The 17,941-nt window shown below is 62.3% G+C and overlaps 1 protein-coding gene across 8 annotated transcripts in view; it reads left to right on the top strand.

The window, feature by feature from the left end:
- Positions 1–17,941, top strand: part of ARHGEF11 (Rho guanine nucleotide exchange factor 11) — a 78,254-nt gene that overhangs the window by 23,083 nt on the left and 37,230 nt on the right. For 6 of the 8 annotated variants that reach the window (XR_006815521.1, XM_045982507.1, XM_045982503.1 and 3 more), the window contains exons 2-4: positions 16,241–16,255; positions 16,560–16,648; positions 17,460–17,558. Coding sequence is in view for 7 of the 8 variants with exons in the window: in XM_045982507.1 (XP_045838463.1) it covers positions 16,241–16,255; positions 16,560–16,648; positions 17,460–17,558 (203 nt within the window). In the remaining variant the exon portion in view is untranslated. Of the gene's footprint in view, positions 1–10,741; positions 10,786–16,240; positions 16,256–16,559; positions 16,649–17,459; positions 17,559–17,941 lie in introns of those variants that run through there. The other 2 variants (XM_045982505.1, XM_045982504.1) reach the window with 2 other exon arrangements.

Below are 17,941 nucleotides of genomic sequence, written 5' to 3'. Positions count from 1 at the left end.
TCTGGGCCCTTGGCCCGGCAGGAGCCCTGGCCTCACTGGCCTTCCGTGGGACTCAGACTGCAGACCCCGGGCTGCCTCGTTGGGTCCTTCGTCCTCTGGCTCAGGCCCCGGGCACTTTTACAGCCCGTGGCTATGGGGATGGTGTCCCCTGTCAGTCAAATCATTGAAGGTTCAGCCTGCTCCGGGGAAGGGTCCGGCCGTTGGCAGAAACCTTCATTGGCCATCCCCGTCTCTGACCTGAGGCCTGCGTAAGGGCCCAGGAGGGCAGGCCACCTGACCGCCTGGTGCCACCGAGAACCAGAGCCTTGAGGCCGGTTCCCCACCAGCTGTCTGCCCCCGAGAGGACTCCTTTTCTTCTTCCTTCTTTTTTTAAGGTTTTCTTCTTGTATTTATTGAGAGAGAAAGCAAGAGAGAGCATAGGCAGGGGAAGGGGTGGAGGGAGAGGGAGGAGCAGGCTCCCTGCTGAGCAGAGAGCCCGATGCAGGGCTCGATCCCACGACCCCGAGATCATGACCTGAGCCGAAGGCAGAGACTTAACCCCTGGAGCCACCCAGGCGCCCCAGGAGTCCTCTAAGAACTGGAAAGAGTCCCGGAGAAACTAGATTCTGCCACTTGCATCCGGTGATTCCAGCGCCTTTGATGGGGCGTGTCCTTGCTCCTGGCACTCTCCCTCAGTCCCCTCTGTCTGCCCATCCCGAACAGCCTTGGGACCGCATGGAATCCGGCCGTGATTCTCAGCCGGCGTGGCCGTGGCTCCGTCTTCTGTGTCTTGTTTCTCTTTGGCTTCTGGTCCCTTGGACGCGTGCCAGTGACTGCATATCAGCTGGTCTGCCCAAGAGGTGGACGAGCAGTGCTCTGTGCGCAGAGTCCCGGAGCTTGTAGTGGGTGCTGTGTGTGCGTGCGTGCGCACCGGTCCGTGGGTGCTGTGTGTGCGTGCGTGTGCGCGCGCATTTGTCTGTAGGTGCTCTGTGCGCCTGCGTGCTTGTGTGTGCACCTGTCCGTGGGTGCTGTGTGTGCATGTGTGTCTGCGTGCACCAGTCCGTGGGTATGCATGCGTGCATGTGTGTGCACCGGTCCGTGGGTGCTGTGCGTATGTGTGTACGTGTGTGCACGCACCTGTCTGTGGGTGCCGTCCGTGGGTCCTGTGGGTGTGCGTACATGTCCCTGCCTGTGCCAGGACACCCAGGTTGTCCAGATGGCCCGTGGGGAGGAGAGATGCAGAGAAGCCCCAGCAGGGCAAGACACATGCCCTCCTCTCAAGCCGTGTACGGGTTAGCGTAGCTGGGGCCCCGAGGCGCGGAAGCTGATTTAGGGTGCTGACACAAGTGTCATTCGGTCACAACTCAGGTCTTTGGAGAGGGATTCCGGGCTGTGTTCATCTCTGCCGCCACCCGGGATGGCAGGCGCAGCTCGGGATACGTGGGTGGACCGCTTGTTTGTTCTTGCCGCTTTTGCTGCGTGGAACCAGGGACGCGGGTGAGTTTGTGCGGGCGGGGGTGCAGCGTGCCTGGGCCCAGGGGAGATTGGCCAGGAGAGACCGCACCAAGCAAAGCTTTTAGGGATTTTACTGTTTGCGGTTGGATTCGATGGGGGGACTTGCCCTCGCCAGTCTGCTCTGTCAGCCACGATTCTGGGGCCTCTGGACTGGCCTCGAGAGACCCCCCCCCCCGGACAGCCTCCTGTCCCACCATAACTGCTTCAGGGTCCTTTAGGATTTTGAGGTCCATGCCCTATTTGGGATGTCCCTGTCCCTGTCCTCTGCACTATCCAGCACCCACTGCACCTCTGGGGGGTCCCCGTGGATGATCCCAGGCTTTTAGCCCCGTCGAAAGCCACAACATAAAGCGGGTGGGAGTGGGGACAGCAGGGACAGCGTTTTGTTATTAATGGTGTGTCTGGAGCCATCCTGGGAGCGACACGGGGCAAGCCTGTCCGACTTCCCTGCCCACCAGGATTAGGAAGGGCCCTGGGGGCGGGTATTTACTCAGGACCCCGTCCCTCCAGGATACTGAAGTGAGAGCCCGCAGCCCGGACTCCTTTGGCCCCTGACGCCGTGCTCCTGCATCAGCGCTCCCTGTCTGAGGACACCAACGGGACACCGTGTTCCTGTTCTCTGGCGTCCCTTTCGTTGTCACGTTGGTCTCACCAGGGAACTCCTTCCCAGTGTCGTCTTTGTGGAAAGCGGTGGAACGAGGGAGGGCCCTCAAGAAAGCTTGCTTTCTGCACAAGGTACTTGCGGCTTCTGCTGCCATTCCTCTCAAGTTTCACCCGTGAGGCGGCTTCTTTCCTCCCTCACCCACGCTGCCTCAGTTTCCTGGAAGAGAGGAGGAGTGGAGATCCCCCAACATGTCGGCCCGCCGCGCGGGGCTGCCGTGGGCTCGGCCGAGGGCTGGGAGAGGCCGAGACTGCTGAGCCCACGGTATGGGCCTAATTACTCCTCGGCCTCGAGCTGCCTGCAATTGTGGTTTCGGGGAGCCGGCGCATGTTGGAAATCTGCTGCAGCAGCAGAGACTTGGGGTTTCCGCCTGGGATGGGCTTGGATTTTCCACTTGGAACAGTGTGCCCAGCCCCCATTTTCAGTTGGGGGGTAGGGTGAGCCCGTAAAGCTCTGACGGGGCAGTTAGGAGAGGCGTAGGGCGTAAGGCCTTCCTCTGGGTGCGAGATTGTGTACTCTGAAACCCCGCACGGTACGGAAGAGCTCAGGGAGGCAGCAGGGCCTGGGAGAGCCCATCGGCCCTGCCCTCAGGGGAGGACCCGTCTCTGTGCCTTGGACATCCGTCGTCACGGGTTGGGAAGTGCGAACCTCAGACGGGGCGGGAGCTCCACTCTCTTCTCCGCGGCGGGAGTCAGAGCAGAGGCTACTCTAAGGGCTTGTCGGATGCCCAGCGCGGGAGGAACGGCTCCATGCAATCTCGAGACGATCTGTGAAACAGCCGTGACCTCTGCAGCAGGCGAGGGCGCCTGAGGTCCCAGGGCAGCGTCGGCCGCAGGATGGACGTCCAACCCGGGGACCGCGAAGCCGGAGCATTTGGCCTGCAGACGCGTAGACCACAGTGCCCGTGGTGCTGTGCGCGCGGCCAGGGAACGCCCAGAGCCGGCCTGGCCTCGTGGGGCTGCCATCGAGCTTGGGGCTTGGGGCTCTAAGTGCCAGCCCTGGCACAGACCACCACTGACCCCGGGACCTTGGGGGGCCACCAGTGGAGGGGAGTGAGCGGCCGGCTCTGCCCTCTGGGCCTCGGGATGCAGGTGGAGGGAGAGGACGGGTCTGAGCAGGGGGCACGGGTGGTAAGGACGCTCTTGGGCCGCCGGGGCTGGCGGGGCTCGTGGACCTGTGCCCCCTCGCCCGCTGCGCACGTGAAGTCCAGCCTGGCGGCGGCATTCCCGCAGCCAGCTTCCTCCGCTGTGAAGTCACCCCACACCAATATCTCTGCCCCCCCGGCGGCGTCGTGAAGTGTGAGTCGCATAAACGGCTGGAGTTCTGAGTTCTCTCCGTGCCTGCCCCAGCCCGAGCATTTCCTTGTCTCGTGTTCAGACAGTCCGGTCCTCAGAGCAGCCCCGGAGAGGGCAAGCAGGGGACGGGGATGGGGCGCGCTCAGGGGCCGCAGGCCCGGCCCTCTCCTCTGGGGGACCCCGGGGCCCACAGCGCTCAGCAGCCACGTGTTGTCGTAGGAGGTGCTCGAGACGTGCGTGTCGCAGCCTGGCTGGAGCCCGGCTGCACTCGGGGTGCGATGTTGCCTGTGGAGGGAGACGTGATGGAGTCGGGAGAGGTGACTCAGAGCAGTGAGGCACCGAGACACACTGGCACCAGGCCCAGCGGCTGGGAGCCACGCGACCACAGGTCCCCAGACCAGCTGACCAGGGAGGTCGGGGAGGACGTGAGCTCCGCCGTTGGAGACGGGGCGAGGGGCACAGGCCTGCCTTTTGCACAAGGGGTGTGGGAGGAGTTGGAATGTCAAGGTTGGTCTTCCGCCATTCAGCGCATTTTCACGGACATGCCTACGTGTCTGGCCCGACGGGGAGAATCCGCAGAGCATCCCAGGTGCCGGGGACCCTCTCCCGGTCAGTCCAGTTGGTTCCTTCAAGATGATATCCCGCAGATGGGCAGGTTCCGACTTGAAATACCCTTCTCACCGTGCCGGGGGTGGGGGCCCTCATTGTGGTGTGATTCGTGCCTGGGGGAGTGAGTGTGTGTGTCTAGGTCCCAGAAAGGAGCTGCGGGACCCTCTGGCTCATGCGGCCCCGTCACCGCCCCGCGCAGGTGTGCACATGCACTGCTCTGCTTGTGAAGAAGCCAAGACCCGCCGCTGAGGTTCCGACCCAAGCTTCGGATCGCCGGGAGGCCATGTTGAGACATACGCACGGCCCGATGGTAACCTTTGAGGCGCACAGAGGGCCCTGAAATGTAGCCTCACAGAACAGATGCTTCTATCTGTTCCCCGACACGGGGTGGCCGTGTCCCGTCTCCTGTCTCCCAGCTCCGGTGACTCCATCTTCCTGACGCGCCTCCACTCGGAAGATAGGATTCGTAGGAAAGGGCACGAGGCCACCCTTGCTGGAAGTGGTGGGAGCCCTGCTTGTCTTCCCACAACACGGCCTCCGAGCGTGTCAGACTTGGGGAGAGTCCACGGCCAGGGCCGGTCCCGCTACACCCTCTGTCCTGTCCCGCAGGCCCCGTCCCACCAGCACCAGGGGTCCCCTGGGGGTGCACGGCTCAGAGCGGTCCCAGCGTTCTGGCTGCCCTTCCGTCGGCGTCCTAACCAGCTATGTCTGCGAAGCGTCCGGTGTGGAGCTCGGGCTCTTGGTTGGGGGCCCTGGTCAGGGGAGCCGAAGGAACACAAAATAGAGGACAGAAGTCCCGCCTGCCAAGCAGGTGTTTTCTTACTGGTTCCTTTCTAAAGTAACCTGGGGGCAAGGATGTGTCCTTACAGCCAAGTCAGAAGCCCAAGGGCCGGGCAGTGCAGACAACAGGAGGGGCTATCACCGGGCGTTAGCTGAAGGAAGCTTCCGGAAGGCAGGGAGTTTCCGGGCAGTCTTGAGAAGGGTGAAAGGAATTCAGAGGACCCTCTCCCACCCGCCCACCTTTGTTCCTCTTCTGACTTGGGGACTCCCCAGTACCACTGGGGGCTCCTGCGTTGTGACCCCATTTCTGCAGGTGCCTCAGCTGTCATTCTGTGGCTTAAGTTCATCCGTTTTCAAATCAGGGGCCAGCTTTCCCCTCCCACCATTTCCCCTCAATTTTGATACGAACTTGGAGCAAAAACAAATTTTTTTAAAGATTTTTTAATTCATTTGCCAAAGAGAGAGAAAGACAGGGCGCACAAGCAGGGAAGAGGCAGGCAGAGGGAGAGGGAGAAGCAGGCTCCCCACCGAGCAGGGAGCCCGATGCAGGACTCGATCCCAGGACTCTGGGATCACGACCTGAGCCAAAGGCAGACGCCCAACAGACTGAGCCGCCCAGGTGTATCCACCCGAACAAAGTAAATTAGGAAAGTGAATTTTGAGCCAGATGACAGACTTTTTAAAGGGGAATGGACACAGCTCTGTGGATACAAGTCCCCAGTGAACCGCGCCTTGTGTCCCATCCCCACTTCCGGAGGATTCGCTAAGAACGTGTAGTCGCGTTTCAGGAAAACCTGGGGAGAGACAGCGTGCACCTGCAGAGGGCTTCGGGGTTTCCAAATAATGGCGCCATTGCAGGGCCCCATGCGAGGGGCAGGACTCCGTCTTCCCACGGTGCTGCCACGGAAGCTGGGACCTGGAGGCGTTTGGTGGCTCATCCCCTGTCACGCTACAGGCAGTACGCAGGCGAGGACACGTCCAGCCCCAGACCGAGGCCCTCCACCCTCAGGCCCTGGGATACGGGCTCAGCCTGTCTTGTGGGTTCTGAGCTCTGCTCTTCCTTGGCCCTTGTGAAAACCGGGAAACGGAGTAAAACTCTTTGTGTCTTCCTGACGCTTGCCGGTGTCCCCAGCGCAGACGCTGACGTGCTTCTGGGTCACTGCTGAGGACGGCGTCTGGCGGTTTCCTGTCCATTGAGTAACTGCACTTCTGCGTGCGTGGCCCGGGGTGCGCAGACCGGTGTGTCCGGGACACCCAGGAGGGGCAGAAGGAGGGGCATGATGAGAACAAGCCGGGCGGGCGGTGGGGGGGGAGACCTGGCCCAGCCCTGCAGCGTCGGGGTGAAGCCACGGCGCCCGGGGGAGAAGCTCGGCTCCCACGTCCGGCTGCACCGCTCAGTAGCTCGTGTCCTTTGAGTGGCTTCCCGGCTTCTCGGACTCGGGTTTTCCTCACCTGTCAAGGGAAATAACAGCGTGTGTCTCGTCAGGTTGACCGAGGATTAAATGAAGGCCTGTGTCCTATCACATGCTTATCCGTGTAATTTTCTTCTGCTTCTCCAAGGGCGTACGATAAAACGGGGCCAGAGTTGGTCTAGAGCCCACATGTCTAGACGGCCCGGCCACCCCCTCCCTGCGGCCGTGGCGGCCTCCGTGGCTTCCCTCACGTGTGCTGGCCGCGCCGCCTCCCACCCGCACGTCCGGCCGGATCTGGGGATACACTCGTCTCACGATCCGCACTCACGTCCGTGGGGGGTGACTTCGGCCCCGACATCCGCAGACACGGAGCCGGGAGCACGGGGGTGGGCCCCGGGGAGAAGAGCCCGCGGTGGGGTGTCTGTCCTGCGAAGGCCCGGGCACAGTCACATGGACCCGCGAGCGCTCCGGGTCATCTCTCCTGTCAGGCCGCGCTCCTGCTGCGGGACCGAGGGCCTTGGGGCAGGAACGGCAACTGTTTTTCGGGCTCAGCCACGTCCCGGACCTACACCAGAGACTTACCCCAGCGCAGCACGTCCCGTGGGACGGGGGTCTAGCGTTCCCGTTGTGGGGGTGAGGACACCGAGGGTCATGGCCAGGGAGTGATTTGCCCTAAGCCCCACGGGTGGCCAGAGCCACGATGCCCACGAACCCCGTCCAGCTCCACGCCCGCCCGCCCCCTCCTCGACACCCCCTTGACTTCCTGGGGGCGGCCCAGGCCCGGGGCTGCTTCTGAGGACCAGTGACCAGCTCGGTGAGTCGAACGTGAGTCTGTGCCCGTGCTGGTGAGCGGGGAGGCAGCGGGTGCTGGTCCTGCGTGAAGGTTGCGTGCCCGCCAGCATCCCGTTCTCTGCCAAGCACTGGAGAGGGCCAACCCACAGAGCCCCTCCCTCGTTCCTCCCGGGGTTGCCGAGAGGAGCCCTTCCAGAGCTCACAGCCCAGCGGACAAGAGTAGGGGAGAGAGGTCAGCGCCCGTGTGCCTGGTGGGGCAGAACGCAGGCCACATGTGGCACTGGGAACGTTCTAGTAGCCACATTAAAGTAGTAAGGAGGGGGTGCCCGGCTGGCTCAGTCCGGGGAGGTGCAACTCCCTCGGGGCTGTGATTCGAGGTCCCCACGTTGGGTGTGGAGGTCACTTCATAGGAAGAGTCGGAACCGTAGGGAGGGGTCGGAGAAACGAACTTCAGCGTCACGTGTCATTGGCTCTGTGTGCTCGAGGGTCGCCGTCTTGACGTGCAGCATCGCAAGTGCTGATCCCGTCCACTTCTCCACGGTTCGTACTAAGTCTCTGCAACCTTGTGGGTGTTCACACGGAGTCTCTCACTTCCAGTCAGCACGCTGGCGGTGCCCTGCAGTGGCCCCCGAGGCTCCTGACCCCCCCTGGACAGCGAGGGGGCGGTCGTGCCCTTCCCGGGTTTCCCCACAGCAGTGCTCGCGTTCAGGCGCACGCCAGCTCTGTCCCCCAGGCTCTCTGGGCCTCCCCCGTCAGACCTGTACTTCTCAGGTCTTGCTCGGATCCCGTGAGCCCCAGGAAGCCTTCAGCCGCTGCCCGGCCCAGCCTCCCCTTGGCCGTTGCCCTGTGCCCCAGCATTTCCCGAGCCTCCCGACGCCCCCGTGTGTAATTCCCACAGCCGCTCCTGGGACAGGTGGAGCAGGCAAGTGGACTGTCCAGGGTGCAGGCGCAGAAACTCAGCGTTTGGAGGGTTTCCTGAGCTACCCCCCCCCCCCCGCTAGCACATGGCGGCGCGGGGGTGGAGACCCACATCTTCTCCGTCTTCTCCGCTTTCTCTCCTCTTCTCTCCTGTCTGAGCCTTCCCTCTGCCCCCGCTGGCACAGACAGCCTCGGAGCTGCCGTCTCACGCTCCCTCCCCTCCAGCATCCTCCCGCCAGGCACGGCGGGCCGCCTCTCCCGTTCCTTCTTTGGCCTGCTTTCTCCCCAGCCCACCTTGTCGTTACACACTCCAACACACATTTTCTGTTTGAGCGCCTTGTGTGCGGGCATTCTGGAAATCGGGGAGACTGAAGGCTTTGGACCTTAAACAGTCCCAATGGCCAGCTTGGGGGCCCTCCCCGCGGACCCTGGAGAAGCGAGCACCTTCCCGCTTCGGTTGGCCTTCCTCCAAACCGGGAGGCTGTCAATTTGGTCCTCACTTCTGGGCACTGCGGCGGTCACTCCCGACTGTTGATGACAAGCGGGTGCTTCCGACGTTTGGCTGTCTGCAGAGCTTGGCGTGATGTGTCTGATTCTGTCTCTAACCTCCCGATTGTTGGCTGGCTGCTGTGTGCCACGTCCTGGAGCCGAGTGCTCTAGGGCGGGAGACAGCGAAGCTGATTGGCAAACCGGGAAAGTAGATCTGAACCGATCCCAGAAAGCACCAAATGACAGGTCAGCTCTGAGTGAGCGCCCGGGGGAGGCTTCAGGGGAGAAGCATGGCGGGGCTGCGGTGCAGGGAGGAAGGGCCTGGGTTGCCTGCTGGGGGACCTATAGACTGCGCTAGAAGGCAGTGGTGCGAAAGCCCTCCTGGGTGACATTTTGATTTGTCTTTTAACAAGATCGCTGATTGTAGACAACGGGCGGATTCTGGGGAGAGGACACTGCACGGCAGGAGGGGCAGGAGGGACAGAGACAGGAGGGTCTAGACCTAGAGGAGGGAAGTAGCCATAGGAGTTGGGGATGATGCGGTTTGCAGGGCTGTCGGAGATGGCTGTCGGGCCCCAGCGTTCACCTGGGGAGGACACATTTGCTCAGGTGCTGGGCTGGGCTCAGGCTGGGCCGGGCTCGGGCTGGGAGCTGGATTTCCGCTCAGACAGGTTGGCTTCGAGTCTCGCTGACCGTGCTTCCGCGCTCCCTTGGAGGAAAGTCGTTATTCTCCACATTTGTCATTGAGAAACTGGGGCTTCTCGGCGCGGTGACAGCCAGGAGAAGGCTGGGCTTGAGCCCGTATTTCACTGCGCCCGAAAGTGCGCTTGCCGAACAGTCCGTGGGGGCCACGTGTGAAACACTGCTGTGGAAGCTCAGCCTCCCCCCACACGTGGCTGTGAGCCGCGGAGACCCGGCCCTCTGAGAGCTGTGTGGGCGCAGGGAGGACTGGGCGCACCAGGCTCGTGCTCACTGTTCTGTCCCTCGTGCACTCACCGGTCTGTGGCCCTCGCCGCTACCACACGGTCAGCCGTCCGGTGTGGACCTCGAAAGCATTTGCACCGTCAGGGAAGCCGATGGACGAGGCCCCTGTGACCCTCACACCAGCTCTGCAAGGAGGGACGTGCGCGGCCCTTCAGCAGACGTGCGGCACGGGCACCCTGTGTGACCTTGACCTGGAGGCCACCCAGACACGGAATCATGGGGCCGTGAGGGCCCTGGGAGGCTGCTTCGAGCTCCTCCACCCTGGAAGATAAGGAAAACCAGTCCAGTAAGACCAGGGCAGGGTTCAGCGCGTGTGGACTTATCTGGAACGGAGGTCCTGGTCAGGTAGCTCTTTCCTGCTTTACGGCTGCTCCTGGCTTCGGGGAGGGGCCTGGGAATGTGACTTCCCCAGACGCAGGAGACCTCCAGCTCACATGTGGTGTGCGATTTGGTCTCTGTATTTATCGTGTTATCTTTCCAGACACGTAGGACGTGTGTGTGCTACGTCTGCATCCCGTGAGCTGGGGTGTGTGTGTCGCGTGTGAGGTGTGTGTTGTCCCGTGTGCGTGTGTTCTGTGGCCATGTATGCGTGTATGGAAAAGAAGAGGAGGGAAGTTCCAGTAAACACAGTTAGCTCTTCCTAGGGCCACAGGTCAGATAGCTCTTCCCTTAGGGGCCCAGACCTCGAAGTCAGGTGTGTCCTGACTCCGCCTCACCCCTGTGTTCGCTGCGTGTCAGCCCCTGCCTGGAAGGTGGGAAGCACTTAGTAACCGGCACCACGGAACAGGGACGTGCTAGGCGGTTCCTCAGGCCCACGTGGCCGGCGGGATGGAGTGAGGGTGGGGAGGGCAGCCGACAGTCGCCGAGTGAGCCCAGGGACACAGTGGTGTCGGAACTCCCCCCGTTTCCCAGACACCAGACACCTGTGTCTTGTTAACGTGAAATGGCCTGATCTGCAGTTTTTAACTAATTTTTTAAAATACGCACACACCCACCCATAGGCCAACAGCAGGGACATGTGGGCAGTTTCGACTTTGCTCTCTGGAAGGTCGCCAGCCGTCTCCGCGCTCTCACGTGTCTCGCAGGCTCCCACGAGGCGGGTGGAGGGGCTCTTGGGCACGTGTTTGCAGTGTGGCTGTCCCCGGTGCCCGGTGCTGCTGGAGGGCTCCGGAAAGTACACGCGCGACCTTTGCCCTCTAGCAGGTGACGGGGAGCAGGGGGGCAGGGGGCGGGAAGGCCAGCGTAGGTGTGGGCCCAGTGGAAGGACAAGGAAATGGCAGATTCCTGCAGACTGACCCAGAGTCACTTCGAGGATTGGTTATATGGGAAAGACGAAGTGTGAGCCTGTGAGGTACTGCCGGTTGGTGAGCAGGAGGGGAGAATGAGAACGTTCCGCGTGTTTGCTTAACTTCCCAGGAGCAAACCCAGACGGGAAGCCGAAGGCAAATGAAAACGTGTCTTTGGGGGCGCCTGGGTGACTCTGTGGGTTAAAGCCTCTGACTGCAGCTTGGTTCATGATCTCAGGGTCCTGGGATCGAGCCCCACATCAGGCTCTCTGCTCGGTGGGGACCCTGCTTCCTCCTTTCTCTCTGCCTGCCTCTCTGTGTACTTGTGATCTGTCTGTCCAATAAATAAATAAAATCTTTTTTTAAAAAAGTGTCTTTGGAGGAAGGGGAGGACAGAGTAGGGACAGTTCTGAATATACTTTTTTTCTAAAGATTTTATTTATTTATTTGACAGAGAGAGAGATTACAAGTAGGCAGAGAGGGGAAGCAGGCTCCCTGCTGAGCAGAGAGCCCGATGCGGTGCTTGATCCCAGGACCCCAGGATTATGACCAAAGGCAGAGGCTCAACCCACTGAGCCACCCAGGTGTGCCCTGAATGTACTTTTTTCTAAGTCTTGTTTGAGTTTTCGACTGCATTTACACATTTACGCTTAGCAAGTTCAAAAAATGAAATTAGATGAAAGAGAAAAGCAGACCCCAAACTAAGCGCAAGTCTGAAAGGAAGCCTGCCCGCGTTTTGGGTGGGTGGCATGAGGTCGGCGGGAGGCTGTCTGGGGCCAGACGGAACCGCAGGAGACTCGCACTCCGGGAGTCTGGGCGGCGCTCCCCCCCGCAGCGGGGGAACCAGTAAGCGCTTCTGTGTGGGAACCGGGTTCTCACTGTGGGAGCTAGTCTGCCCCGGGCTCGGGGAAGACGAGGGAGGACCCCGTCGTGCTGCAGTCACATCTGGGATTTCCGTGTGAACTCACCCGTTCTGCACAAATATCTTGCCCCCCAAAGGGGCCAGAGGAGGGACAGCCAGGACTCCCCGCAGCAGTGTTCGACTCGGGTCTGGCTCAGGGAAGGTACCAGCTGAGCCAGGAGCATCCGTCCAGCCTGCAGGGCTGTGCTCGGACACAGCTGGTGACCTTGGGCAAGAGCTTCCCGAAGCCGAGTGCGGCGCCCGGGTGGCCCCGTCAGTGGAGGGTCTGCCCTCGGCTCAGGTCATGGTCCCGGAGTCGTGGGATCGAGTCCCACGTCGGGCTCCCTGCTCCGCGGGGAGTCTGCTTCGCCCTCTGCTCAGTCAGTCTCTCTCTCGCTGTCTCTCAAATAAATAAAATCCTTTTTTGAAAAAGCGATGACGACACGCGCCTGGCCTGCTCAGTCAGTGGAGTGTGCCGCTCTTCATCTCGCGGTCTTGAGCGCAAGCCCCGTATTGGGCATGGAGATGTTTTTTATGAAAAAGGTCTTGACGACAGCGGACTATAACGCATTTTGCATCGGAGAAAAAATTCATGCGTTCACGCACCATTCCAGGGGACGGTGAAGACGTGTTCTCTACACGGCGCTGCAAGCTGGTAGACCTGGAAGGAAAGATCGAGTCAGCAGACGGCCTGTTCGCAGCCCTCAGTGCATCGAGCGGGTCAGGGACGGACGTCCGTGGATGGGGCAGCCGCTGGGCGTGGGGCCCCGGAGAACGTGCGCCTCCAGCTCAAACCTCAGCGCGGGTCGGCTGCTCATTCGGACGCGAGATCTGCTTGTACCGCTGCCGGCTCCCGGGAGTGATTGAGCCGAGTGGAACCAGAAGTGAGCATCGCTCACGTGACACTCCTTTCAAAGGCTTGATGTGAATCCCTGGTGTGGAGACAAGTCCTTTGCTGGCCGTGCTCGAGGACGACCAGCGTGGGCGGAGTCCTGGATCGGACGAACACCACGGAGACCGAGTAAACGCGCTCCGCGCTGGGACCCTGGCCAAGGCCGTTGGAGCCCAGCCGTGTAGAGGAGTGATAGGCAGTCCGGGGTGGAGTGGGGACACGTCCGAGGTCACCTTATGGGGTCAGAGGTGAGCTCCTGGCTGTCCCGACATCACTGTGGTCGTGTGGAAGCCGAAGGGCCTGGGAGATTGATGCCGATGTACTTAGGGATAAAGTACCGTGCGGTCTTCTGGCTTTGAAAGGGAAAAAATGCTAATCACAGAAAAATAAAGCAGGTGTGACACGTTAACGGGAGACTCCAGCGTCAGGTCCGTGCGTGTTCGCCGGCTACTCCCGCAGCGTTAACGTGGGTTTGAAATTTTTCAGCATAAAATCTTGGGGTGGAGGACGTGTAGGCTGCCGCGGCCCGGGGAGCATGGTGGGGCCGTCGCCCGCAGCCACACAGTGAGCATGGGGTCCCGTGGTGGCGGGGACCACGGAGCCAGCACGGCGTTGGAGCCGCCTGGAGAGGGGCCTCGGCGCTCGGTGCTGGGGGCACGGCCTGCACACCGGGGCGTTGGGGAGTGATGTGGCAATGACCGGCCGGTCCGCGGCAGGGCCGCCGACACGGGGCTCTTGCGGTCGTCCAGGCGAGTGGCTGGAAGCCACGGTCGGCCATAGTGGCACGAGGCCAGAGGCTTGGCCGCATCTGATGGGGACTCCAGGGCGCAGGGCTCCCTGAGAAGCCAGGCCAGCCAGCCGCTGTCTCGCAATGGCCGTTTAGCAAGCCCCAGATTCGGGGGGAGAGTCCGCTCTCTCCCAGGCCTTCTCCACACCTGTCAGGTGTCGGTCCTTTGGAATCCCGTCTCTGCCGCCACATTTCCGTGGGCATGTCGGAAGGGGGGGCCCGCGTGGAAGTCGTCGTCTTCTCTGATGGTTTCTTTTCATGCCAAACTGTCCTCCTGCCTCTGCTTAGGCTCCAAGCCCAGGGACCCAGCAGCCCAAGGGTCATTTGCGTCCAGCTGAGCTTGTTGCCGCTGGCGAGTCTCCCTCCCTGGCTCTGGGGTGGGTTTTCTTTCCATGAAGCTCTCACGGAGAGAAAAGTGTCCGTCTCTGTTGCTGGAGGGATTCTTGGCCACGCTCCGGACTCCCCCCACGGCCTGGGGGGCCTTCGATCATGCGCCACAGCACTCGGCCTGGCTCGGGGCAGAGGGAAGCAGGCCGAGAGTCCCCATCTCTTCCGGCTTCGGGACAGGCGTGTCCCCAGGGCCGCAGAGTTCATCAGAGGCCTCGAGGGGGCCTGACCGGCCCCAGGACGAAACGGGCCTTATCCTGAGCTGGCAAGGAGGCATTCACACCTGTGTGGGGTCGCCCCGTGGTGGGCGGCGTGGATCCAACCCAAGACAGCACAGGAGCGGCTGGGATGAGAGACTTCCCACGGAGACCCGTTCTGAGAACCCGGCCGGGGGGCCGCGACGGAGCGCTGACCCCGAGTCTGTGGAAGCTCTGCGGTGCCTCCTCCACTCGCCGCAGCGACCGCGCCCCAGGTTTGCGCCTCACGCCGTGTCTGGAGCGGCGCCGTCCGGTAGAACGTTCTGTGGTGCCGTGCGTGGTCCAGGTCCACGTAGCTGCAGAGCTTGAAGTGTGGCTCGTGCAGCTTTGAAACTGAGTCTTAAATTTTATTTCAAGTGTAAATTTGCGTAGCTCCTTGTGGCTGGCGGCTGTTCGACGGCACGGGTCTGGGTGCGAGGACACATTCAGTTTCACGGCACCGCGAGTGACACGCGGGCTGCAGCGCGATGGTGGCGGGACGCACGTCACACAGAATGGTCACGGGGTGAGTGCCGCTCCCTCCCGCACCTTCTAGAACGCTGGATGCTGAACTCAGCGGAGAGCCCGCTGTGGGTGGAGGGGTCAGGTGGGCAGGGACCCCCGGAGTCAGGTCCTTGGAACACAGCCGGAGTGGGAGCAGCAGGCCTGCACCCTCGTGTCTGGCGTCCGGGGAGCAGGCCCAGCTCGGGCTGAGGCAGGAGCCAGAAACCAGAGCAGGTGACGGGACCGTAGACCGACAGTGAGAAGCAGCGCCACCCTGGGCCTGCAACTGCCCCAGGCCACCCGGCCGTCGAAGGAGGGGGCAGCCCCGTTGTGCACTCGCTGGTGCGGCGCAGGCGGCCCAGGGCCGTGTGGGGGCCGGCAGTCTCCCTGCTCCACGCCGCGGCCCAGCTTTCCCGAGGACCCTGGGAAGCTCTGCGAGGTCCTGAGCAGCGAGAGGACGCAGGCGGGTTTGCATTTCCGCGAGGCGACTCTGCTGTGCTGTGGCCGGTTTCCTTCCCGGGCTTTTCCGGGCTCCCTTGTGGCTTTTTCTGAACGAGCCGCTCCAATGTCTGGTCTGGTTGTTTCTCATCCTCCTTTCCCACTCTCTCCTGGGCCCCGCGCTCCCCTCTTCCCTGGTGTCCTCTCTCTGATCCAAAGACCAGCCAGTAAATGGCAGTCTCGCCTGCCCGGGTAGGAGGGGCACCAGCGTGAGGGGAACTTCTCTTCGAAGTGTCCGAGGGCTCTGTTCACGCTGGGCTACTGGAACTGGGCTACACACTGCGCGTGTGCTACTGGAAGCGACCTTCGCAGGGCTGACGGTGTGGCGGGTGCATTCAAGCTCGCCGCTCCCGCCCTGCGCCCCGGACACTCAGCCTCCGGCCTCGGGCGGCCTGGGCGGGGGCTTCTCTCGGGTCTTCCCAGAGGTGCTTCCGACACCTGCCTATACGCCAACGAGTCTGTAAACACAGAAGCACAGGGCTCCCTCCCCCGCTCTTGTGCACACCTGTTCTGTGCGCACGGTTCTGCTCCCTTCACCCCACCAGACATCCCGGAGGCCACTGGGTTCGCCAGTCGCCCCCCACACCCGGCTGAGCGCTGCGCCCCCCCCCCCCCGGTCACACCGCGGTGGACTGGCCCGACCACCCACAGAAGCCGTCCCACGAGTCCGCGCTTCGCCTCTGCCCACGGTGCCCGCCTGGTCACTCGCTGGAGGTGCCCCTGAGGGAGGCCGTCGGAGGGCGGCAGGTGCGCTCTTCCAGGAGGGAGAGGCATGGCCGTGACCGAGTTCACTGCATCCCACAGGGGACTCGTTCAACACAAGCTCGGGTGGTAAATCTGGTTTGGTAACCTTGAGGTTTTAGGGTCATAACGGTTGCTGAACGAGGTACCCCAGGCTGGCTGCCGGCGGGGTGTGTGTGGGTTGGAACACGGCCACTGGACAGGCTGGGCTCCTTCCGTAGCCCACAGGATAGGTGCGTATTCAGAGGCTCGGGCCGTCACTGGGCCCCTCCTTTCTAGAGAGGCGTGTGCTGGTTCCCCGACAGCTCAGTATCAGATGCCCAGTGAGCCTCCTGGAGATGCCGGTTTTGGGGGGGAGCAAGATGGAACCCGAGGCGGGGAGGCCGTCCGCCGTACCCACCGCCGTCCTCTGCTGGGTGCACGTGGGTCTCCCTGTGGCTCTGACCCTCCACGGTCTCGCTCTGCAGTCTCCCTTTCCTTTACAAATCACCGCCTTGAACTAACGAGTGTTTTGTTTTTCCTGTTTTCCTTTTTCTTGCATTCATTTCCCTGCTGCTTCCTTCCATTCCATCAGCCCCATTGCGGCCTGGTAAGACCCAACAAGCGTGTTTGTCTGTGCACATCCCATCTTCGCGCGTCTGTCTCCCGACTCCGGGGAGGTCTCTCGCCCTTCATGCCTCGCTGGGTATCAGACCATGCTTGCCCTGCCTGCCCAGGCTTCCAGATAGGTGGTGTTGCCAGTGGCGTAGACCTGGTTTATCTCCCACCAGGTTCAGCGGGGTCTGGGCTGAGAGGGTTGGCCTCTCTTTACCCAAGACTCGGGGCCCCTTTTACCAGAGCCAAAGCTGGTCCCTCCCCGCGCAGCTCACCAGTGTGCTTTCCTTACCCCCCAGGTTGAGCAGCCTGTCTCTGGGGGACCCGGCGCCCGAACGCAGGTCCCCTTCCCAGCTCCGCCAGCCGTCGGACCCCTCTGAGACAGCAGGTGAGCTTGCGCGTGAACACCGGCACTGACGGGAGCGCCGCCACAGACAGGTCTGAGCTCACGACGCGTGTGGGGTGTGACATTACACGTTTTATGTAAACTGCCTCAGTCGTCCTCCTGTCGGTTCTAGAGAGTAGACGTTGCCGTGCTTTATAGCTGAGGAAGCAGAGGCACAGAGGGCTCAGAAACCGGCCCCGTGCACGAGCTCAGAGGGGACGGAGGCAGGTATGAAGCCCGTTGGGTTCCCACTCTAGAGCTCACGCTCCGTCCATCACAGGAGATGGTCACACGTCGGCAGGCGCGTGTGAGTCCGTTCACACCCACAGGGACGGGCCGGCCGACCGTTCCAGCTTTTTTGTCCTCCACGTTCTGTGCACAGACGTTCGTGTGAGAAGGAGGGGTTTTCTCTTTCCACGCACCCTTCCCTGGACTTGGCAGGGTCCCCCCGGGTCACCCCCGTCAGTGAGCTGGTGTAGTGTGCCGTGCCCATGGGGCTTCATTTGATGGAAAACCCCAGCCTCCCTCGGGCCTGTCACAGGGCTGCTTTCTGTCATGCCGGTCCTCAGCCAGACCCAGAGAGCCAGCCCAGTGCGCAGAGGAGGGTCGCTCCTGGGGCGCAACACAGAGTCGGGGACCGGGTGCTGTCCCTCGCCGAGCGTAGTGTTTGGACAGGAGGAGTCTGGGGAGTCAGTCTGGGAAGGCTTTCTGGAGGAGGCAGCGCTGCGGCCTTCCTGGGCTTGTCCTGGCTTGTGCGCACCAGCCTTCCAGCAGCCGCGCCTCCGTAACCGAGTCGTCTGTCGCCTCTTGTCAGGTCTCGTCCAGCGCTGCGTCATCATCCAGAAGGACCAGCATGGCTTCGGCTTCACGGTCAGCGGGGACCGTATCGTCCTGGTGCAGTCTGTGCGGCCTGGTGAGTGCTGCCTCCCCGGCCCGTCTGCGTGCGACAGCCGCGTGTGCCGCAGGCCCGGAGCCAGGCGGCACGTGCCTTCGCTGTGGCGTGGCGAGTTCTGGGCATGAATGCCTGCCTCTAGACACGGTCCCCGGGGGCACCTGGGGGCATCATCAGAGCGCCGCACACCTGCAGGGGATTCCTGGGGTCGCGCTGCACGCTCGCGTCGCTGCTGGGAAGGGTGGGAACAGCCGGCGACCCTGGGATGGCAGGGCCCGCGCTGGGTCAGAGCCCCTCTTCCTCGTACTTGCGCGGCACCTCACCGTGCAGGATGGACCGTGCCAGTCCCTGCGGTCACCGCGTTGGTGGGTGCAGCGACCTTAAACGTGACCGTAGGGGGAATG

This window comes from Meles meles, chromosome 17 (genome assembly GCF_922984935.1).
Source record: "Meles meles chromosome 17, mMelMel3.1 paternal haplotype, whole genome shotgun sequence".
In the NCBI taxonomy this organism is placed as follows: Eukaryota; Metazoa; Chordata; class Mammalia; order Carnivora; family Mustelidae; genus Meles; species Meles meles.
Note: the sequence above shows the minus strand (reverse complement) of the source record. Positions and strands in the feature narration are given on the sequence as shown.